This window comes from Macaca nemestrina, chromosome 5, assembly GCF_043159975.1.
Source record: "Macaca nemestrina isolate mMacNem1 chromosome 5, mMacNem.hap1, whole genome shotgun sequence".
Classification (NCBI taxonomy): domain Eukaryota; kingdom Metazoa; phylum Chordata; class Mammalia; order Primates; family Cercopithecidae; genus Macaca; species Macaca nemestrina.
Window position 1 is genome coordinate 21864772 of NC_092129.1, and position 17023 is coordinate 21881794.

General features: G+C 37.0%; 1 protein-coding gene across 5 annotated transcripts in view; it reads right to left on the reverse strand.

Moving 5' to 3' along the window:
* Positions 1-1023: 1023 nt before the first annotated feature.
* Positions 1024-17023, reverse strand: part of LOC105465485 (ROS proto-oncogene 1, receptor tyrosine kinase) — a 142906-nt gene continuing 126906 nt past the window's right edge. For all 5 annotated transcript variants that reach the window (XM_071096353.1, XM_024787848.2, XM_071096351.1 and 2 more), the window contains 2 exons: positions 15496-15659; positions 1024-2512 (listed from right to left, as the gene is read on the reverse strand). In XM_071096353.1, the coding sequence (XP_070952454.1) occupies positions 2202-2512; positions 15496-15659 (475 nt within the window). In that variant the 3' untranslated portion in view covers positions 1024-2201. The remainder of the gene's footprint in view (positions 2513-15495; positions 15660-17023) is intronic.

Genomic DNA, 17023 nt, shown 5'->3' on the forward strand with positions numbered 1-17023 from the left:
TGTGTGGGAGGGACCCAGTGGGAGGTAATTGAATCAGGGTGGGTTTTACTGTGCTGTTCTTGTGACAGTGAATAAGTCTCAGGAGATCTGCTGGTTTTATAAAGGGCAGTTCCGTTGCACATGCTCTCTGCCTGCTGCCATGTAAGACATGCCTTTACTCCTCCTCCATCTTCCACCATGATTGTGAGGGCTCGCCAGCCATGTGGAACTGTGATTCCATTAAACCTCTTTTTCTTTATAAATTACCCAGTCTCAGGTATTCCTTCATAGCAGTATGAAAATGGACTAACACACAGACTATTGCAGTTGGCACCATCACAAGGGAAGACTTCCCATGGTCTCTGATTCTTTGCATCCCTAGGTCTCAATTAGCAGCCTGGAGCAGGTGGGTGGGTGGGTCTTAGTGGTGAGGGCTGGGTCACATGCCTGCCTTCTTGCTGTAAGAGGCACTGGGGGAGCAAATGGAACACAGTTCCCACCCAGATTATAAAGGCAGAGTAATTACCCAGCACAGGAAGGGGCGTCATACCATGGCATAGCAAAAAGAATGGCAAATGCCCATTAGAGGGTGAGAAGATCAGAAACAAAATATCCTGCCTTATTCAGCAGAATATCAGACGTGGCAGAGTGACCACAAATCCTGGACTTTAACTTGGGGGCTGTTCATCATAGAACTAACACATTCACTTCTCCGTGTTCCTTGCCAATCATCTGTGCAGGCTCTCAGGTAGTAGGCAAATTAAAAGATTAACTGAATTATCCAAGGTGGAAGTATCCAAGGATACATGACCTTCTTCCACAACATATTTTAGCAAATGCTATAATCAAAATGTTCTTCTCTATATCTAGCAAACTTCCTAAATACTGCAACTGAATAACACAGAGAATGGCTTCATTGGTGTTGCTGTTAGAGCAATTGTGGCTTTAAGATTTAAATGGACAACTGCAAAATATATATATTGGTTTTAAGTTAAGGTGTTTTGCTGAACAGCTTTTTAAATAATAGCTCTCATTTAGGTATTTATTTTTTCATGTGGCTGTTAAAAATCACACAGCTTGAATTAATATTGTATAATCACTTATATTTAATTTTAAGCATAATTTGATATAAAATGTAATCTTAAGTATTTTATGTATAAAATAGATATGGCAAATAGCAACCCTTATACTAGTTAATTTCCATAATAGCACACAAGTCAGAATGATTTTTATACAACTGAAGATTACAGGATGCAAAACTTCAGGACTTAAAGATCTTCATAGTCTTATTTTCAATATGACTGAATCTACTGTTGTAAGCCTCAAAGATACAAAATATTTTACAGTAGTGATTAAAGACAATATATATTGGCCAGGCGCAGTGGCTCACACCTGTAATCCCAGCACTTTGGGAGGCCAAGGTGGGTGGATCATGAGGTCAGGAGTTCTAGACCAGCCTGGCCAATATGGTGAGACCTCGTCTCCACTAAAAATACAAAAATTAGCTAGGTGTGGTGGCACATGCCTGTAATCCCAGCTACTTAGGAGGCTGAGGCACCAGAATTGCTTGATCCCAGGAGGCGGCGGTTGCAGTGAGCCGAGATCATGCCTTTGAACTCCAGCCTGGGCAACACAGTGAGACTCCGTCTCAAAAATAAAAACATAAAAAATAAGAAAAAGATAATATATATCATTGCAGTAATAGCTTTCCAAGTGATTTCTCATGTCACAGGTGCTGGTTTCTTCTGTATGTGTCGAATTATTTCTCATTTCCTTGGTCCCATTTGAGATTATCTGCAGTTCAATTGACCCCCTGAGCCTACTACTTAGCCTCTTCTTCAGATCCCTGAACACACCTATTCTGTCTCTAAACATGTGGCCAAGATAATTTTATTACAGCCCAAACTGAAAGGTGGGTAAGAGTCTAAAGCACCTCAAGGGAGAGGGAGAGCAGTGTTTCCCTTCCAGACTTCTGAGTCTTCCTAAGCTTTCCACATGCTTAGTGTTCATCTCATAATTCTACTGAAAGTCAGGCAGCTGATATGGGGATTGCTACAACTGAAACCAAATGGCTCTCAGAACCAAGATAAGAACCCAGGAATGTTGCACTGTTTATTTGGAGTTATAGACCACCATGTCATTTATCATTCTAGTAGAGTTTTCTTGCAGTAACTACTGAATGAGAGTGTTTATCTCATCTCTGTATTTCCCAAACAACGCTATTAATCAGCCCCATCTCCATATCCAGTGTGAGAGAGACAGGCATAGTTCAGGCCTTCAGGCTTGCCAGGAGGGCAGTAAGCCACTTGTTTTTCTTGGCAGAAATCTTTGTCTGCATGTGGTTCCTTCTCTTCTTTCCTCAGACCACAAGATTTAGATTCCTGGGAGCCTAGGGGACCCTCAGACTTTTCTTCACCTTGGCCGCATTCTGTAGCAAGTACCATATAGTTTAACCCTTCTCGGTTCTTGGTTTCCATTAAAGCAACTGGCATAATGTCATCTGAATTCAAACAAATCACATCGCCATCTTCACCTGTGAAAAAAATATGAATGTTATTCTAGCATGTGTTTAAGTATTTATTGTAATAATATAAGGCTATATCAGAATGATAGCAACATCAACCTTATACATTTGTTCAGCAAACGTTTATGAGAACTACTAAGTGTTGCAAATACCAAGATAAATAAAACATGCTTCTTGTCCTTGAGGCTGCTGCAGTCTAGTAGGGAAGCAGATCAATTACTATAGAAGGTGACATGCACTTTAATAAAGGAATATTTTAAAATGTAGTAGGAGCACAGGGGTGATTAACTCCTGCCTTAATAAGCGGAGCAAGTCATGGTCTTTGTGATAGGACTTAATTGGCCCTAAGAGGGCCCTTTTTGTCTATTCACTTTTCATACTTCCACAGCAACTGAAATACCTACTTTTAAAGATTGGTTTTTTTAGATTTAGTAATTTTGCTAAATTAATTGCTTAATATAACATTTACTGATGACTACTATATTCCAAGCCTGTATTCTAGTTATTGATGGATATAGCAATGAATGAAACAACATTTCTATGTTCAGCCCTGACTCACACCCGGGTCTGATGTATTTGTAATGAACTTAAATTGAAATATGAGGAAAATAACATAATTTTAAAAGACTAATGGAGGTACCAGTGTACCTATTTTTCCCAACAAAAATTTAATGGATCTACCTATTTATTAAGTTTAACTGAACTACAAAGCTTATTTTATAAGAGCATATGAACTACATCCCTTCTCCCCATATCATTAGGTATGCATTTCCTTTGTGCGGACCCTCCAAACTGCTGAAGAACAAGATAGCCAAGCTACAGGTTCCCAGGCTCATTGGTATCATCTAATTTTCCTCTTCATTGTTCAAACATCATTATAGCATAGTTCAAAATACATGAATAGTTAGATGTGTTGTAAAATTATCTCCCTAATAGAAAGAACTTTATCAGATGCCAAGTTCGGTTAGTACCTGGGTATTGAACACCTGTGGAAGGTATTCAACACCTGTGGAAGGTATTCAACTGTTATGATTATTGCCAATATGCACTAATAGCCATTAAGATGCCCATAAGAATAACTTGGTATATGTAATAATAGCGATGGAAAATGTTTTTAAATGTTAGGAAAAAATAAGATATTTAACTTTAACTAGTACACTAATCCAATAATTGGGGAAAGTAGGAGGTTCTTAACAGGCTTAAAGAAATCAGGCTAAAGGAAAGTTTAAAATTTCAACAAAAACTTAAATCTACAATATAGTCTACCCACTCATATCAGCTATTTCATTGTCATACCTTTAATCCATAAATGAGCATATTGGAAAACTTCCTACTAAAAAATGATTTTAATCTTTTAAACTTTTTGCTTGTTGAGTTGTCTGAAAAATAATATTTTATATGAGGCAAATAAATTCTTTTTGCAAATTCTGTTGTCATGTGTCAAAGAAAAATCATTAGCTAACTACTTTATTGGTTTATAGTACTTGTAGCAATATTTAGTAACTTGACCCTGGCAAGCTTTCAGCAATTAGTACATCTTCTTGTTGCAAAAAGAGCTTACAAGAGATTGCGATAGTAGAGATAGGTTGTCTTATTTGTTTGTTTTTGTTTAAAAATTATTTAATAAGTAGTCTATGATTCAGATCTTAAAGCAGGTATCCTGAACAAAGATAGCATGCACTCGGCAACCTCTTTAAGAGAGAAATATTAAAATAAAGACTTCCAAGTAAGACGGGGTATTTACAGACTAGACATATGCCGGCTGACTGGCTATGTTTAGAACAGCAGAGGAGCATTTAGATTTGTTTCCTGTAGAACTCTCCGGGACCGATGAGGTGATGTTTACACAAATGTTTGGATGAAGTCACTGGGATATTTTTACTAGATGCCCAGATATGTTACTAATCTTCTCTCTCTATCCCCTTTCCACCCCATTAGGTCAGTAGGACCATAGGGTAGGCATGGTATTATTGCTCCCTGTTTTCCTAAGCACCCCCACTTTTTTGCTTAAAAAAGTCCTTTCAATAGCTTTTCTTATCTACTTACATATCTCCAACAACAACAATGAAGATACTCATTTTATTGCTTTGCTAAATATGCCCACCAGTCCACAAAGCAGTAAGCTATTATTAAACACATTCTTTTTTATTGAAAATATAATTAAGTTTAGGTTTGCCTTGAAGGGTCTGTTCCACTATTTCTATCCTTTGCAGATATGCAAACTCTGCTTTAGTTCAATTTCTTCTCTCTTCCCTGCCTCTCTTGTTCGGTCACAAACTCAATTATTAATTTAGTGATTTCCACATCTCTTTTCATTCCTTATCTTCAGGATTTACATTCATTGTAAATAATACAATAGTAATTTCTCTTTTCCTAAAATTTTATTTCTGTCATGGCCCAGAAATGCTTCTTTCTAAATTGTAATAGTTCGATGATATTCCCTGTTAAATTCTTCCTGCATCATTACTTTTAATATTTGTCTGCTTCTCTATTGTTATGAATATTATTTAGAATTTTAATTCTTTCTGCCAACAAGTTGGTACCTAAATAGATTTGGTATAATCCTAAAAAATGGTGTATATTTTCTAGCAGGTCATAAGTAATCATTGCTTTCATTATACCTAGCTGTGCAGTACACTATTGATAACATAACTGGGGATATCATGTGGGTCATTTCCCTACTACAGCCAGGGATTTGTGAAGGCTGAGAGGAAAGGCTCAACAATGGAGACAAATTCTAGCCCTATTTCAGCAGTATGATTATGAGCAAGTTACTAAACCTCAGTTTTCTCATCTGTAAAATCGTGATACAGTATACCCACTTCATAAGGCTTTCGTAAAGATTTAATGAGTTAACCTACATAGCACAGTGAGTGGCACATGGAAAAGTACTAAAATAAAATTAGCTACTATTCTAATTAAAAGCCTTTCACAGAGGTATTTTATTCTTTATATTGAGTGTGAGCATTGTTTATTACCTATCTCAGCCTCATAGATGAACTATGCAATGCAAAATGGTGAAAAGATTTTCTCAAGGGTTCGTGGAGACTTCAAGTAGAACCTAAGGTGAAGCTAAGCTCTCAGGCCTGCTAATACCCATTATGGCAGGCTCTGTGATCTTTTTTTTTTTTTTTTAGATGGAGTCTCACTCTGTCGCTCAGGCTGGAGTGCAGTGGCGCGATCTCGGCTCACTGCAAGCTCTGCCTCCTGAATTCACGCCATTCTCCTGCTTCAGTCTCCTGAGTAACTGGGACTACAGGCACCTGCCACCATGCCTGGCTAATTTTTTCTATTTTTTAGTAGAGATGGGGTTTCACTACGTTAGCCAGGATGGTCTGGATCTCCTGACCTCGTGATCCGCCTCCAAAGTGCTGGGATTACAGGCGTGAGCCACTGTGCCTGGCCCTCTGTGACTTTTATAATATGTCTTTGTACATTAGAAGGAAAGGATTCCAGGAGCAAAGAGTTGAATTTTAGAATATGAGTCAACTGCAAAATCTGTGCAACCCTCTGGATTGCTTTACCTCTCTGCAGCATTTGTTCACTCTCTCCTTTCTAAGTCTCTCTTCTCTGGGTTTCCATAACAACACTCCCTATGGTTTTCCTCTTCCCTTTCTGGCTGCTCCTCCCCATATCCACCATCTTTGTAAGCCCCTCCTATACTGGCTGTTCTCTGGGTTCCATCCACTTGTCACTCTCTTCTTATTTCATACACTCTAATTTAATGACTTCATCTGCACCCTGGAATTCAACCACCTATATTTACAGGACAGATCTTTCAACTGAGTATGACCCCATATCTTGACTGTGTCCTGGACTTACCCACTTAGATATGCCACAGCCAACTCAAACCAAACATATGCAAAACTATTCCTCTTCCTGTGTTCCTCATCTCCAGGAATATAGTGTTGGTTTTTACCAACTTCCTCCTTTCTCTTTTTCACCCACTTAGTTGCCAAGTCCAATAGCATCTACCTCTATGGTAACTCCAGACTCCCTTATGTTCTCTCTACACCTGTTACCACTCATTAATTCAGCTTTCATTATTTTTCATACCTTACTTTTGATTAGTGTGACCAATAACCCTCCAATTTTATCACTTGCCACATTCTCATGTATAATAAACTAAGTGCAGTTCTATGAATATCTCATTTTCTATTATTCCCTGCTTTTCTACATGCTGCTCCTTTTATCCTAAAATATATAGGATTCCTCAGCTTCCTTTTTTCATATCTCAGCTTCTAAGTAGGTCTCAGCTTAGACGTAACCTCCTCCCCATGGCGTTTCTTGACTGTCCCTCTGCCATAGTGTAGACTTGGCATCCTTCCTCTGGACTCCCACAGAACATGGATTTCCTCTCAATAACAACATAGAATGCTCATTCTCCTGGATTCTGGCAGAAGATGTAATACAAAATCATCTCACTAAATCCTTAAAAATAAGCCTATTGGTAAGAAAAAAATGCTGGAGAACCTACTACAGAATCTACAGCCCACCAATTCCTTTAGATTACCTAAATTTAATATCTGAATTCAGATAGTATATATACAAACATACATAAATGAGCATTTCTGTAAATGGCTATATATGCACATACAATATCTGCAAATGTATAACCAAATTGTTAGCTGTGCTAGCACTGGGGAGTGAGATAAGGATGAATTAGGAAACTTTTACTTTTTAGACTGCTTAAATAATTTTATATTTTTTATAATAAACATAAATTACTTTTACAATAAAGATCTTTAAAACGTAGATACAGTTATAAAATAATATAGCAAGAACAGTTACTGAGATTAATTACTGGAAAAGTTACAAGAAAAACAAAAAGGAATCAGGAGTCATTTTTATGGTTGTTGTAAAATAACATAAAAATTATTTTTAAACATTTAAGAAGTTCATGATTGTGTTAATTAATAAAGTCTATAAAATTATAATCACAAAGAATTTGAGCCTTATCAGTCAAAAATGTTGAGCCTTGTTTGTTGCTTTCAATGATAAGAGCACACTAATATCCCTGATGAACACAGATGCAAAAATTCTCAACAAGATACTGGCAAACCAAACCCAAGAGCACATGAAAAAGATAGTACACTATGATCAAGTAAGATTTATCCCAGGTATGCAAGGATAGTTCAACATATGTGTATATGTTGAAGACGCATGATACATTACATCAACAAAATGGAAGACAAAAACCATATGATCATATCAGCAGATGCAGAAAAGGCATTTGATAAAATTTAGCATCCTTTCATAATAAAAGCTTTCAACAAATTAGGCATGGAAGGAACATATCTCAAAATAATAAAAGCTGTATATGACAAATCCACAGCCAACATTGTACTAAATGGGGGAAAGTTGAAAACATTTTCTCTAATAACTGGAACAAGACAAGGATGGCCACTTTCACCACTCTTATTCAACATAGTACTGTAAGTCCTAGCCAGAGCAACCAGGCAGGGGAAGAAAATAAAAAGGCATCTCACAAAAGGCATTCATAGATGATACTATCTTATATGTAGAAAAACCTAAAGATTCCACAAAATGTGTCTTCAACATATACACATATGTTGAACTATCCTTGCATCCCTAGGATAAATCTTACTTGATCGTAGTATACTATCCTTTCCATGTGCTCTTGGATTTGGCTTGCCAGTATTTTATTGAGAATTTTTGCATCTGTGTTCATCAGGGATATTAGCGTGCTCTTATCATTGAAACTCTGAGATTTGATAAATAAATTCAGTAAAGTTTCAGGATACAAAATCAATGTACAAAAATTCAGTGCATTTCTATATACCAAAAATAATCTAGCTGAAAATTAAATCAAGAAGGCAATGCCACTTACAAGAGCCACAAAAAGAATGAAATAACTAGGAATATGTTAACCAAGGAGATGAAAATTCTCCACAAGGGAAACTATAAAACACTGATGAAAGAAATTGTAGGAGGCACAAACAAATGGAAAAAGATTCCATGCTCAAGGATTGGAAGAATCAATATTGTTAAAATGACCATACTGCCCAAAGTAATCTACATATTCAATGCAATCCCTATCAAAATACCAATGACATTCTTCACAGAAATAGAAAAAAATCCTAAAATTTATGTAGAACCACAAAAGACTCAGAATAGCCAAGGCTATCCTAAGCAAAAGGAACAAAACTGTAAGAATCACATTACTGGATTGAAATTATACTACAGACCTATAGTAACCAAAACAGCATGGTACTGGCATAAAATCTGACACATAGACCAAAGGTACATATAAAAATGGAATACTATTTAGCCATAAAAAAGAACAGAATAAAGGACACAGAAATAAATTTGCACACCTACAGTGAAATCATTTTTTACAAAGATGCCAAGAATGTATACTGGGGAAAAGACAGTCTCTTCAATAAATGCTGCTGGGAAAACTGGATATCCATATACAGAAGAATAAAACTAGACTCCCCTCTCTCTACATATACAAAAATCTAAAAATGCATTAAAGATTTGAATCTAAGACTTCAAACCATGAAAATACTACAAGAAAAGACTGAGGAAAATCTCCAGGACATTGGTTGGGGCAAAAATTTATTGAGCAACACCCCACGAGCACAGGCAGTCAAAGCAAAAATGGACAAATGGTATCACATCAAATTTTAAAAGCTTCTTCACAGCAAAGGAAACAATCAACAAAATGAAGAGACAATCCACAGAATGGAAGAAAATGCTTGCAAACTACCCATCTGACAAGGGGTTAATAACCAGAATACATAAAGAGCTCAAATAACTCAATAGGAAAAAAGCTAATAGTCTGATCAAAAAATGGGCAAAAGATTTGAATAGACATTTCTTTTCTTTTATATCTAGAATATACAAAACTTTATTTAATAATAAGGCAATGACAACCAAATAGAAAAATGGTCAAGAGACTTGAACAAGTACTTTGCCAAATAGGATTTCCCAGTGGCCAATAAAAAAGAAAAGAAAAAAAGAAAAAGTACTCAGTTTTTCTTATAATAGCACTGGGCTTATTCTCATTCTCGGCAGATTGTTTCTACACTTTGAATGAACATATTAATATTAACCATATCTTTTATTTTTTGTATTCTGATGTTTTGACATTCTGGTGTTTTGCTGACCCTAGAAGCACAGCCCCTCTCAGTGTTTGCCCATTTCTAGAGCTAGTAAACAACTGGCCTTGAAATGTACTTTTCAAATGCAGATCAACCAATCCAGACCCCACACCCCAACCACCTCCTTTTTTAAGCTCTTACTCTCCATACCACTATTTACCTGTGCTAATCACCCCAGAGATAGGTATCAGAAAACTAGGGTCAGCCCTTAACGTCCCAGAGCTTCCTGAAATCGTGAATAGACATTTCTAATAAAAAGAAATACAAATGGCAAACAGCATGTGAAAAAAAATGCTCAACATCATTGATCATCAGAGAAATGCAAACCAAAACTACATTGAGATATCAGCTCAGTCAAGTTAAAATGGCTTACATTGAAAAGACAGGCAACAACAAATGCTAGCAAGGATGTGGAGAAAGGGAATCCTCATACACTGTTGGTGGGAATGTACATTAGTACGACCGCTATGAAGAACAGTTTGGAGGTTCCTCAAAAAACTGAAAATAGATCTACCATTTGATTCAGCAATCCCACTGCTGGACAGATGCCCAAAAGAAAGGAAATCAGTACATCAAAGAGATATCTGCACTCCTGTGTTTACTGCAGTACTGTTTACAATAGCTAAGATTTGGAAACAACCTAAGTGTCCATCTGTAGATAAATGGATAGGCCAGGTGCAGTGGCTCACGCCTGTAATCCCAGCACTTTGGGAGGCCAATGTGGGCGGATTACTTGAGATCAGGAGCTCTAGACTAGCCTGGCCAACATGGTGAAATCCAGTCTCTACTAAAAAAAATACAAAAATTAGCCAGGTATGGTGGTGTGTGCCTGTAGTCCCAGCTACTTGGAATGCTGAGGCATGAGAATCGCTTGAAACTGAAAGGGGCAAGTTCCAGTGAGTCAAGATCATGCCATTGCTTTCCAGTCTGAGCGACAGAGTGAGACTGTCTCAAAAAAAAAAAAAAAAAAAAAAAAAAAGATAAATGGATAAAGAAAATGTGGTATATGCATATAGTACAGTGGAGTACTATTCAGCCATAAAAACAATGAGATCCTGTCATTTGCAAGAATGTGGATGGAACTGGAGATCATTATGTTAAGTGAAATAAGCCAGGCACAGAAAGATAAATATCTCATGTTCTCACTTATTTGTGAAATATAAAAATCAAAACAATTGAACCCATGAAGACAGAGAGTAGAAGGACGGTTACCAGAAGCTGGGAAGGGTAGTAAGGGACAGGGCGGGAGTTGGGGATGGTTATTGGGTACAAAAAAGAGAAAGAATGAATAAGACTAAATATTTGATACCACAATAGGGTAACTATAGTCAATAATAATTTAATTGTACATTTTAAAATAACTAAAAGTAAAAAATTGGTTCGTAACACAAAGGATAAATGCTTGAGGGTGGATACTCCATTCTCTATGATGTGATTATTACACATTATATGCCTGTATCAAAACATCTCATGTGCCCTATAAATATATACATCTACTATGTACCCACAAAAATTTAAAAAAAAATTTTTTTTTTGAGACAGAGTCTCGCTCTGTTGCCCAGGCTGGAGTGCAGTGGCGTGATCTTGGCTCACTGCAAGTTCTGCCTCCCAGGTTCACGCCATTTTCCTGCCTCAGCCTCCTGAGTAGCTGGGACTACAGGAGCCTGCCACCATGCCCGGCTATTTTTTTTTTTTTTTTTTTTGTACTTTTACTAGAGACAGGGTTTCACCGTGTTAGCCAGGATGGTCTCAATCTCCTGACCTCGTGATCCGCTCACCTTGGCCTCCCAAAGTGCTGGGATTACCTGCATGAACCACCACGCCCAGCCAAAAATAAATTAAAAAAAAAACAAATAATACTACACGGCTATAGTAATCAAACAGTATGGTACTGATATAAAAATAAACACATAGTTTAATGGAACAGAATCCAGAATCCAGAAATAAAGCCACATATTTACAGTCAACTGATCTTTGGCAAAGTCAACAAGAACACATACTGGGGAGAAAAACACCCCTTTCAATAAATGGTGCCAGGAAAATTGGATATATGCAAAAGAATGAAACTGGAGCCTTACCCTCACCATATACAAAAATTAATTTACGATGAATTAGAAGACTTACATGTAATACATGAAACTGTGAAAATACTTACATGTAATACATGAAACTGTGAAAGAAAGCCTAAGGAAAACTCTTCTGGATATTGGTCTAGGCAAAGAATTCATGACTTAGACACTGAAAGCACAGGCAACATGAACAAAAATAGACAAATGTGACTTAATTAAGCTAAAAAGCTTGTGCAGAAAAAGAAATAATCAATGGAATAAACAGACAATCTGCAGAATGGGAGAAAATATTTGCAAAATATTCACTCAACAGGGGTCTAATATCCAGAATATACAAGGAATTCAAACACTCAACAACAACAAACAAGCAAATAATCCCATTAAAAAGTGGGTAAAAGATGTGAATAGATGTTTTATCAAAAGAAGATATATGACTGACCAACAGGTATATAGAAAAATGCCCAACATCCCTAATCACCAAAGAAATGCATATTAACATAATAAGATATTATCCTCCCCCAGTCAGAATGGCTACTATTAAAAAGTCAAAAAAATAGATACTGGCGAGGATGCAAAGAGGAACACTTACATGCTGTTGGTGGGAATGTAAATTAATACAACTTTTATGGGAAACAGTACGGAGATTTCTCAAAAAGCTAAAAATACAATCTAGCAACCAATCCAGCAATTCCATTACTAGATATCTACCCAAATGAAAAGAAATCATTATATCAAAAACATACTTACACTCATATGTTTATCACAGTACTACTCATAATAGCAAAGGTATGGGATCAACCTAGTGTCTATCTATGGATGACTGGATAATGAAAATGTGGTATAGACAATGAAATACTCTTCAGCCACTAAAAAGGAATGAAATCATGTATTTTGTAGCAACATGGATGAAACTGGAGGCAATTATCTTAAATGAAATAAGTCAAACACAGAAAGACAAATATCACATGTTCTCACTCATCAGTGGGGTTGAAACAACGTGTACACATAGAGGTAGAGTATGAAATGACAGACAATGAAAACTTGAAAGGGTAAGGTTGTGGGAGAGTGAATAAGAAATTACTTAATGGGTACAAGGTACATTATTCAGGTGACAGATACCCTAAAAGCCCTGACTTCATTACTAAATAATCTTGTACCCCATAAATTTATAGAAAAAAATAAGAGGAGTGATATAGTCAAGAAAATGTGCTTTCAATGCCAAGCAAGCAAAACCATGTTCTGCCTGCCTTTCAGATATGTCTATATTCAATTCAACCCAGTTACTGTTATTTATCTTAGGAACAAAAGATTTAATTTTACATGTTGGCAAACCGCTCTGCATGATTGTTCCTCTAAAGTTTCCATAAGTGAAGTTATGACAAATAAGAACCAGGCCAGGCTGGAGCAGATTAAAATGGCTTGAGCAGAACAGTATTATTACATAGTGAACTGGTGACACCAGTATTTCCTATGGAGATATATATATATAGTCTTATGACAAGGACAACTTTCAATATCACCAGTAAAAGCCAGTTTACTACTAAATTTGGCAAACAAAATTAAAGAAACTGATTCTAGCTTCCAAGAGAAAGAAATACTCTCACCTCTTGTTTTTCTTTAAAGCAGACAAATGAACACATTAAATACAGGTGCTTACACTATACCTTGCCCCCAAATCAGTAAGTATCTGTTGAAATAATTTTTTTAATTATCAAAATTTTATTCAGAGAAATGTCTCATTAAGTAAATGCTTAGAAAATGACAAGGCCTTAATAGTGTCTAGAATGGCTTAAGGGTATGTTTGCCTAATCCTATGTGATCTTCATATAGGCAAGTACATATGTAGAGTCCCCCAAAGGATGGAGTTGCTGTGCCAGTTATAATACCCAAGTGTTCTGCCATTGGTATTCTTAGAATCAGCTCTGTCCAGGGTGATAGTGAGTAGAAACAATGTGAGACTATTAACAAGGTTTACTCTAATGAGGGTTATGACACATGGCCAAGGCATGTGCAGCCCTTTCCAATCTGTCGCTTAGCAGTTTGTGTTAAAGAAGTTACATGATCAGAGTTTTATGCTCATCTAATGGATCCAAAGTCACCCAAAATATGTAGTAAGATGTATAGACAAGTAGATGTCTGTCCATGGGCTTCTTCTTTTTATCTGCTATTAGTCAAGTGCATCACTCGAGGTGAAGGTCTCATGTGAGAGTGATCTGGCTTCAACATCTGCTACCCACTGATCACCAGGGTTGATTCAGCTGATGTCTGGCTACACCGGTGTCCCCTTTCTCCACTGTTCCACGTGTAGCCCTCCTCAAGTTGAAAACTTGGTTGAAGAGGATGACCTTCCCTGATAGGAGAGGACCATTCTTTAATAAAGATGTGCAAGTAGCTCTGTAAGCTCTCAAGGTAAAGGTGTCTCCTGCACTCAGTCTTATAGTCAGTCACTGCAAATAGCAAGAAGCCTAATTTCTGAGAGATTCTAAGTTGTGATCCATCTTGCCAGTTTAGTTTGTAAGCAAGGACATCTGCATTTAAATAAACAAAGGGCCTGGCAAACTTTTAATAACAAGAAGTTCTAGATCAGCTGAAGGAGAAATATTTTAAATTCATTTTTCTGCAGCCAATTAGGCACACATACAGTAAATGTGACTTTAGAAATGAATTAAGTGACTAGTGTATTTTTAGTCTGTTTACATTTAACTAAAAGGCTTAGTCTGTCCATCGTAGTAGAATGGTTCCAGAATTTATTTATTTATTTATTTATTTTATTTTTTTTTTTTTTGAGACAGAGTCTCGCTCTGTCACCCAGGCTGGAGTGCAGTGGTGCCATCTCAGCTCACTGCAAGCTCTGCCTCCCGGGTTCATGCCATTCTCCTGCCTCAGCCTCCCGAGTAGCTGAAACTACAGGCGCCTGCCACCACGACAGGCTAATTTTTTTTTTTTGTATTTTTAGTAGAGATGGGGTTTCACTATATTAGCCAGGATGCTCTCAAGCTCCTGACCTCATGATCCACCTGCCTCAGCCTCCCAAAGTACTGGGATTACAGGCTTGAGCCACCGTGCCCGGCCCAGAATATTATTATCTTAATCACCAAATACTAAAGTCATAGAATCAGACTAGATCTTAGCAAGACCTGATCCACTACAATAATCACAGCAAAATAACTCATCAGTTAGAAGCAAAGGATTAGATATATACATAGCAACATGGATAGACCTTAAAAATACAGTGCTTAATGAAAACAGGAAGAAAAATGCATTCATTTCACAAAAAACAATACACATTTTGCAGGAAAACATACAAATGAAAAGATACACACTAAAGACATTAGAATGGTTGCCTGACGGGGAGGGAGGAAGTTGAAGAGGAGAGGAATATGGGGATAAAATGGCTAAACAAACAAACAAGATAGGAGCTCTGCATAGGCCAATGATGATAATGTACCATAAGCAGAGTCTGTAATTAACTCTGTACTCAAGGTCCAAACTGGTGTGTAGGGGGAGAAGAGGAGAACAGACCTTATGAAAATATAGTCTAACATGTTAATTCTCCTCCTTACTATCTTAGATTATAAATCCAGGGGCCATAGCACTATCCTTTATTTTTTCAATTTAGTGCATAATACAAATAATTTTCACAGAGGAATGCAATAAACACTTAATTATGATAACAAAGGTGCCAGTATATTATTCTTTTTGCCTACCCCAAAATGCTTTCTGTGTACATTCCATTTTAACCTTGTTCCGTTCACAGTGCAGAGAAAACTAGAATATTCTGAAGAATCAAACTTACCTTCAAAGTTTTCATTTATGACTCCACTGGTGTTTGCTTCATCTCTGCACTGATAAATGCTATTCAAGAAAAAATTTCTGAATAACTGAAGTTGGTCCTGAATTCTATGAAAAGTAGGCCTTTGGTCAGGTTCTTGAGCCCAGCATTGGGTCATTAAATTCCACCTAAATATGCGGGGAAAGATGGGAAAGTAAATAGAAATCGGATATAATTACTGATAACCCAGGTAGGGTCATTTTAGAAAGGAAAGAATCCAAGTTATTGCCAGTTTTCCTTAATTAATATAAATGAATCATAACAAAGGCTTTGGTTTCTTATTTAAAAGTGGCTTTTAACACCACTACGTTTATTAGACAACATCTTTCTTTTGAAAATGTGACATTATTTTAACAGTTATTATTCCAAATAAATAGATGGATAAGTAGATGGTGGCAAAATGTCTACTCAACACTCAACTATTCAAGGTGAAGGTCTCATGTGAAGGTGATCTGGCTTCATCCTTGCCACCCACTGATCACCAGAGTTGATTCAGCTGATGTCTGGCTATACAGGTGTCCCCTTCCTCCAGTGTTCCATGTGTAACCCTCCTTAAGTTGAAAACTTGGTTGAAGAGGATGACCTTCCTTGATAGAAGAGGACCGTTCTTTAATCAAGGGTGTTTAAGTAGCTCTTTAAGCTCTCAAGGTAAAGGTCTCACCTGCACTGTCAGTCTTATAGTCAATCATAATGTATCAACACATAAAGAAACTAATAGCTATAAAAATTGTTGAAAGGCAAAATTCATCACGCCTCAACTCATATAAGCAGGAAAATTGTAAGTATTTTATATTGTTTATAATTAACTAGGTCTTTCTCAGAGTCCCTACCTAGCATAAGAAAAGAAACTTCATTTAGTACAATGTTGTTTATAACTTAGTCTCACTATTTTAAACAATCTTTTTAAGTATTATTCAGTCTTTTCTGGATAATAACCCAACCTCTCTTATTTTCAGGCCATCCCCACTCCTTCTGCCTTCCTTTCTAAGGTAGTGTCAGGATATATGTTGGGTACGAGGTTTATGTGACTTGTAGAGGCATGGTGAAGAATCCTGTGAACCCCACTGTGCCCTCCAGATCTTTACTAGTCTCAGTGACTAATCCAGAATTCATTAAGGAGTAACTGATCTGACCCAGCCTAGGTATCAGCCCCTGTTGGCAATCTGTGAATTCTTTACCTATTCTTTTGACGTTTCCCCACTAAAGTGATCCACCCTTGTCTCTCTCTAGCTGTAGGATTCTCAGATGCTATGAAGCCCTATACATGCTCTCAAGGCCCAGGGAATCCATTCTTGTTTCTGCTGTAGGCCCACAGGGAGGTACTTGGCAGAATCTCTAGCTCTGAACAAAATGTTCACCCAATATAGGAAACAAAGGAAGTTTGGAAGCATAAGCTAGACATTTCTGTCTGGACAAGTCATTCTACCTTCTCAACAATGCTGAGTCTCCCATGTCAAAGTGAAGGTCCTCCACTCAATGATCTATTTGTAAT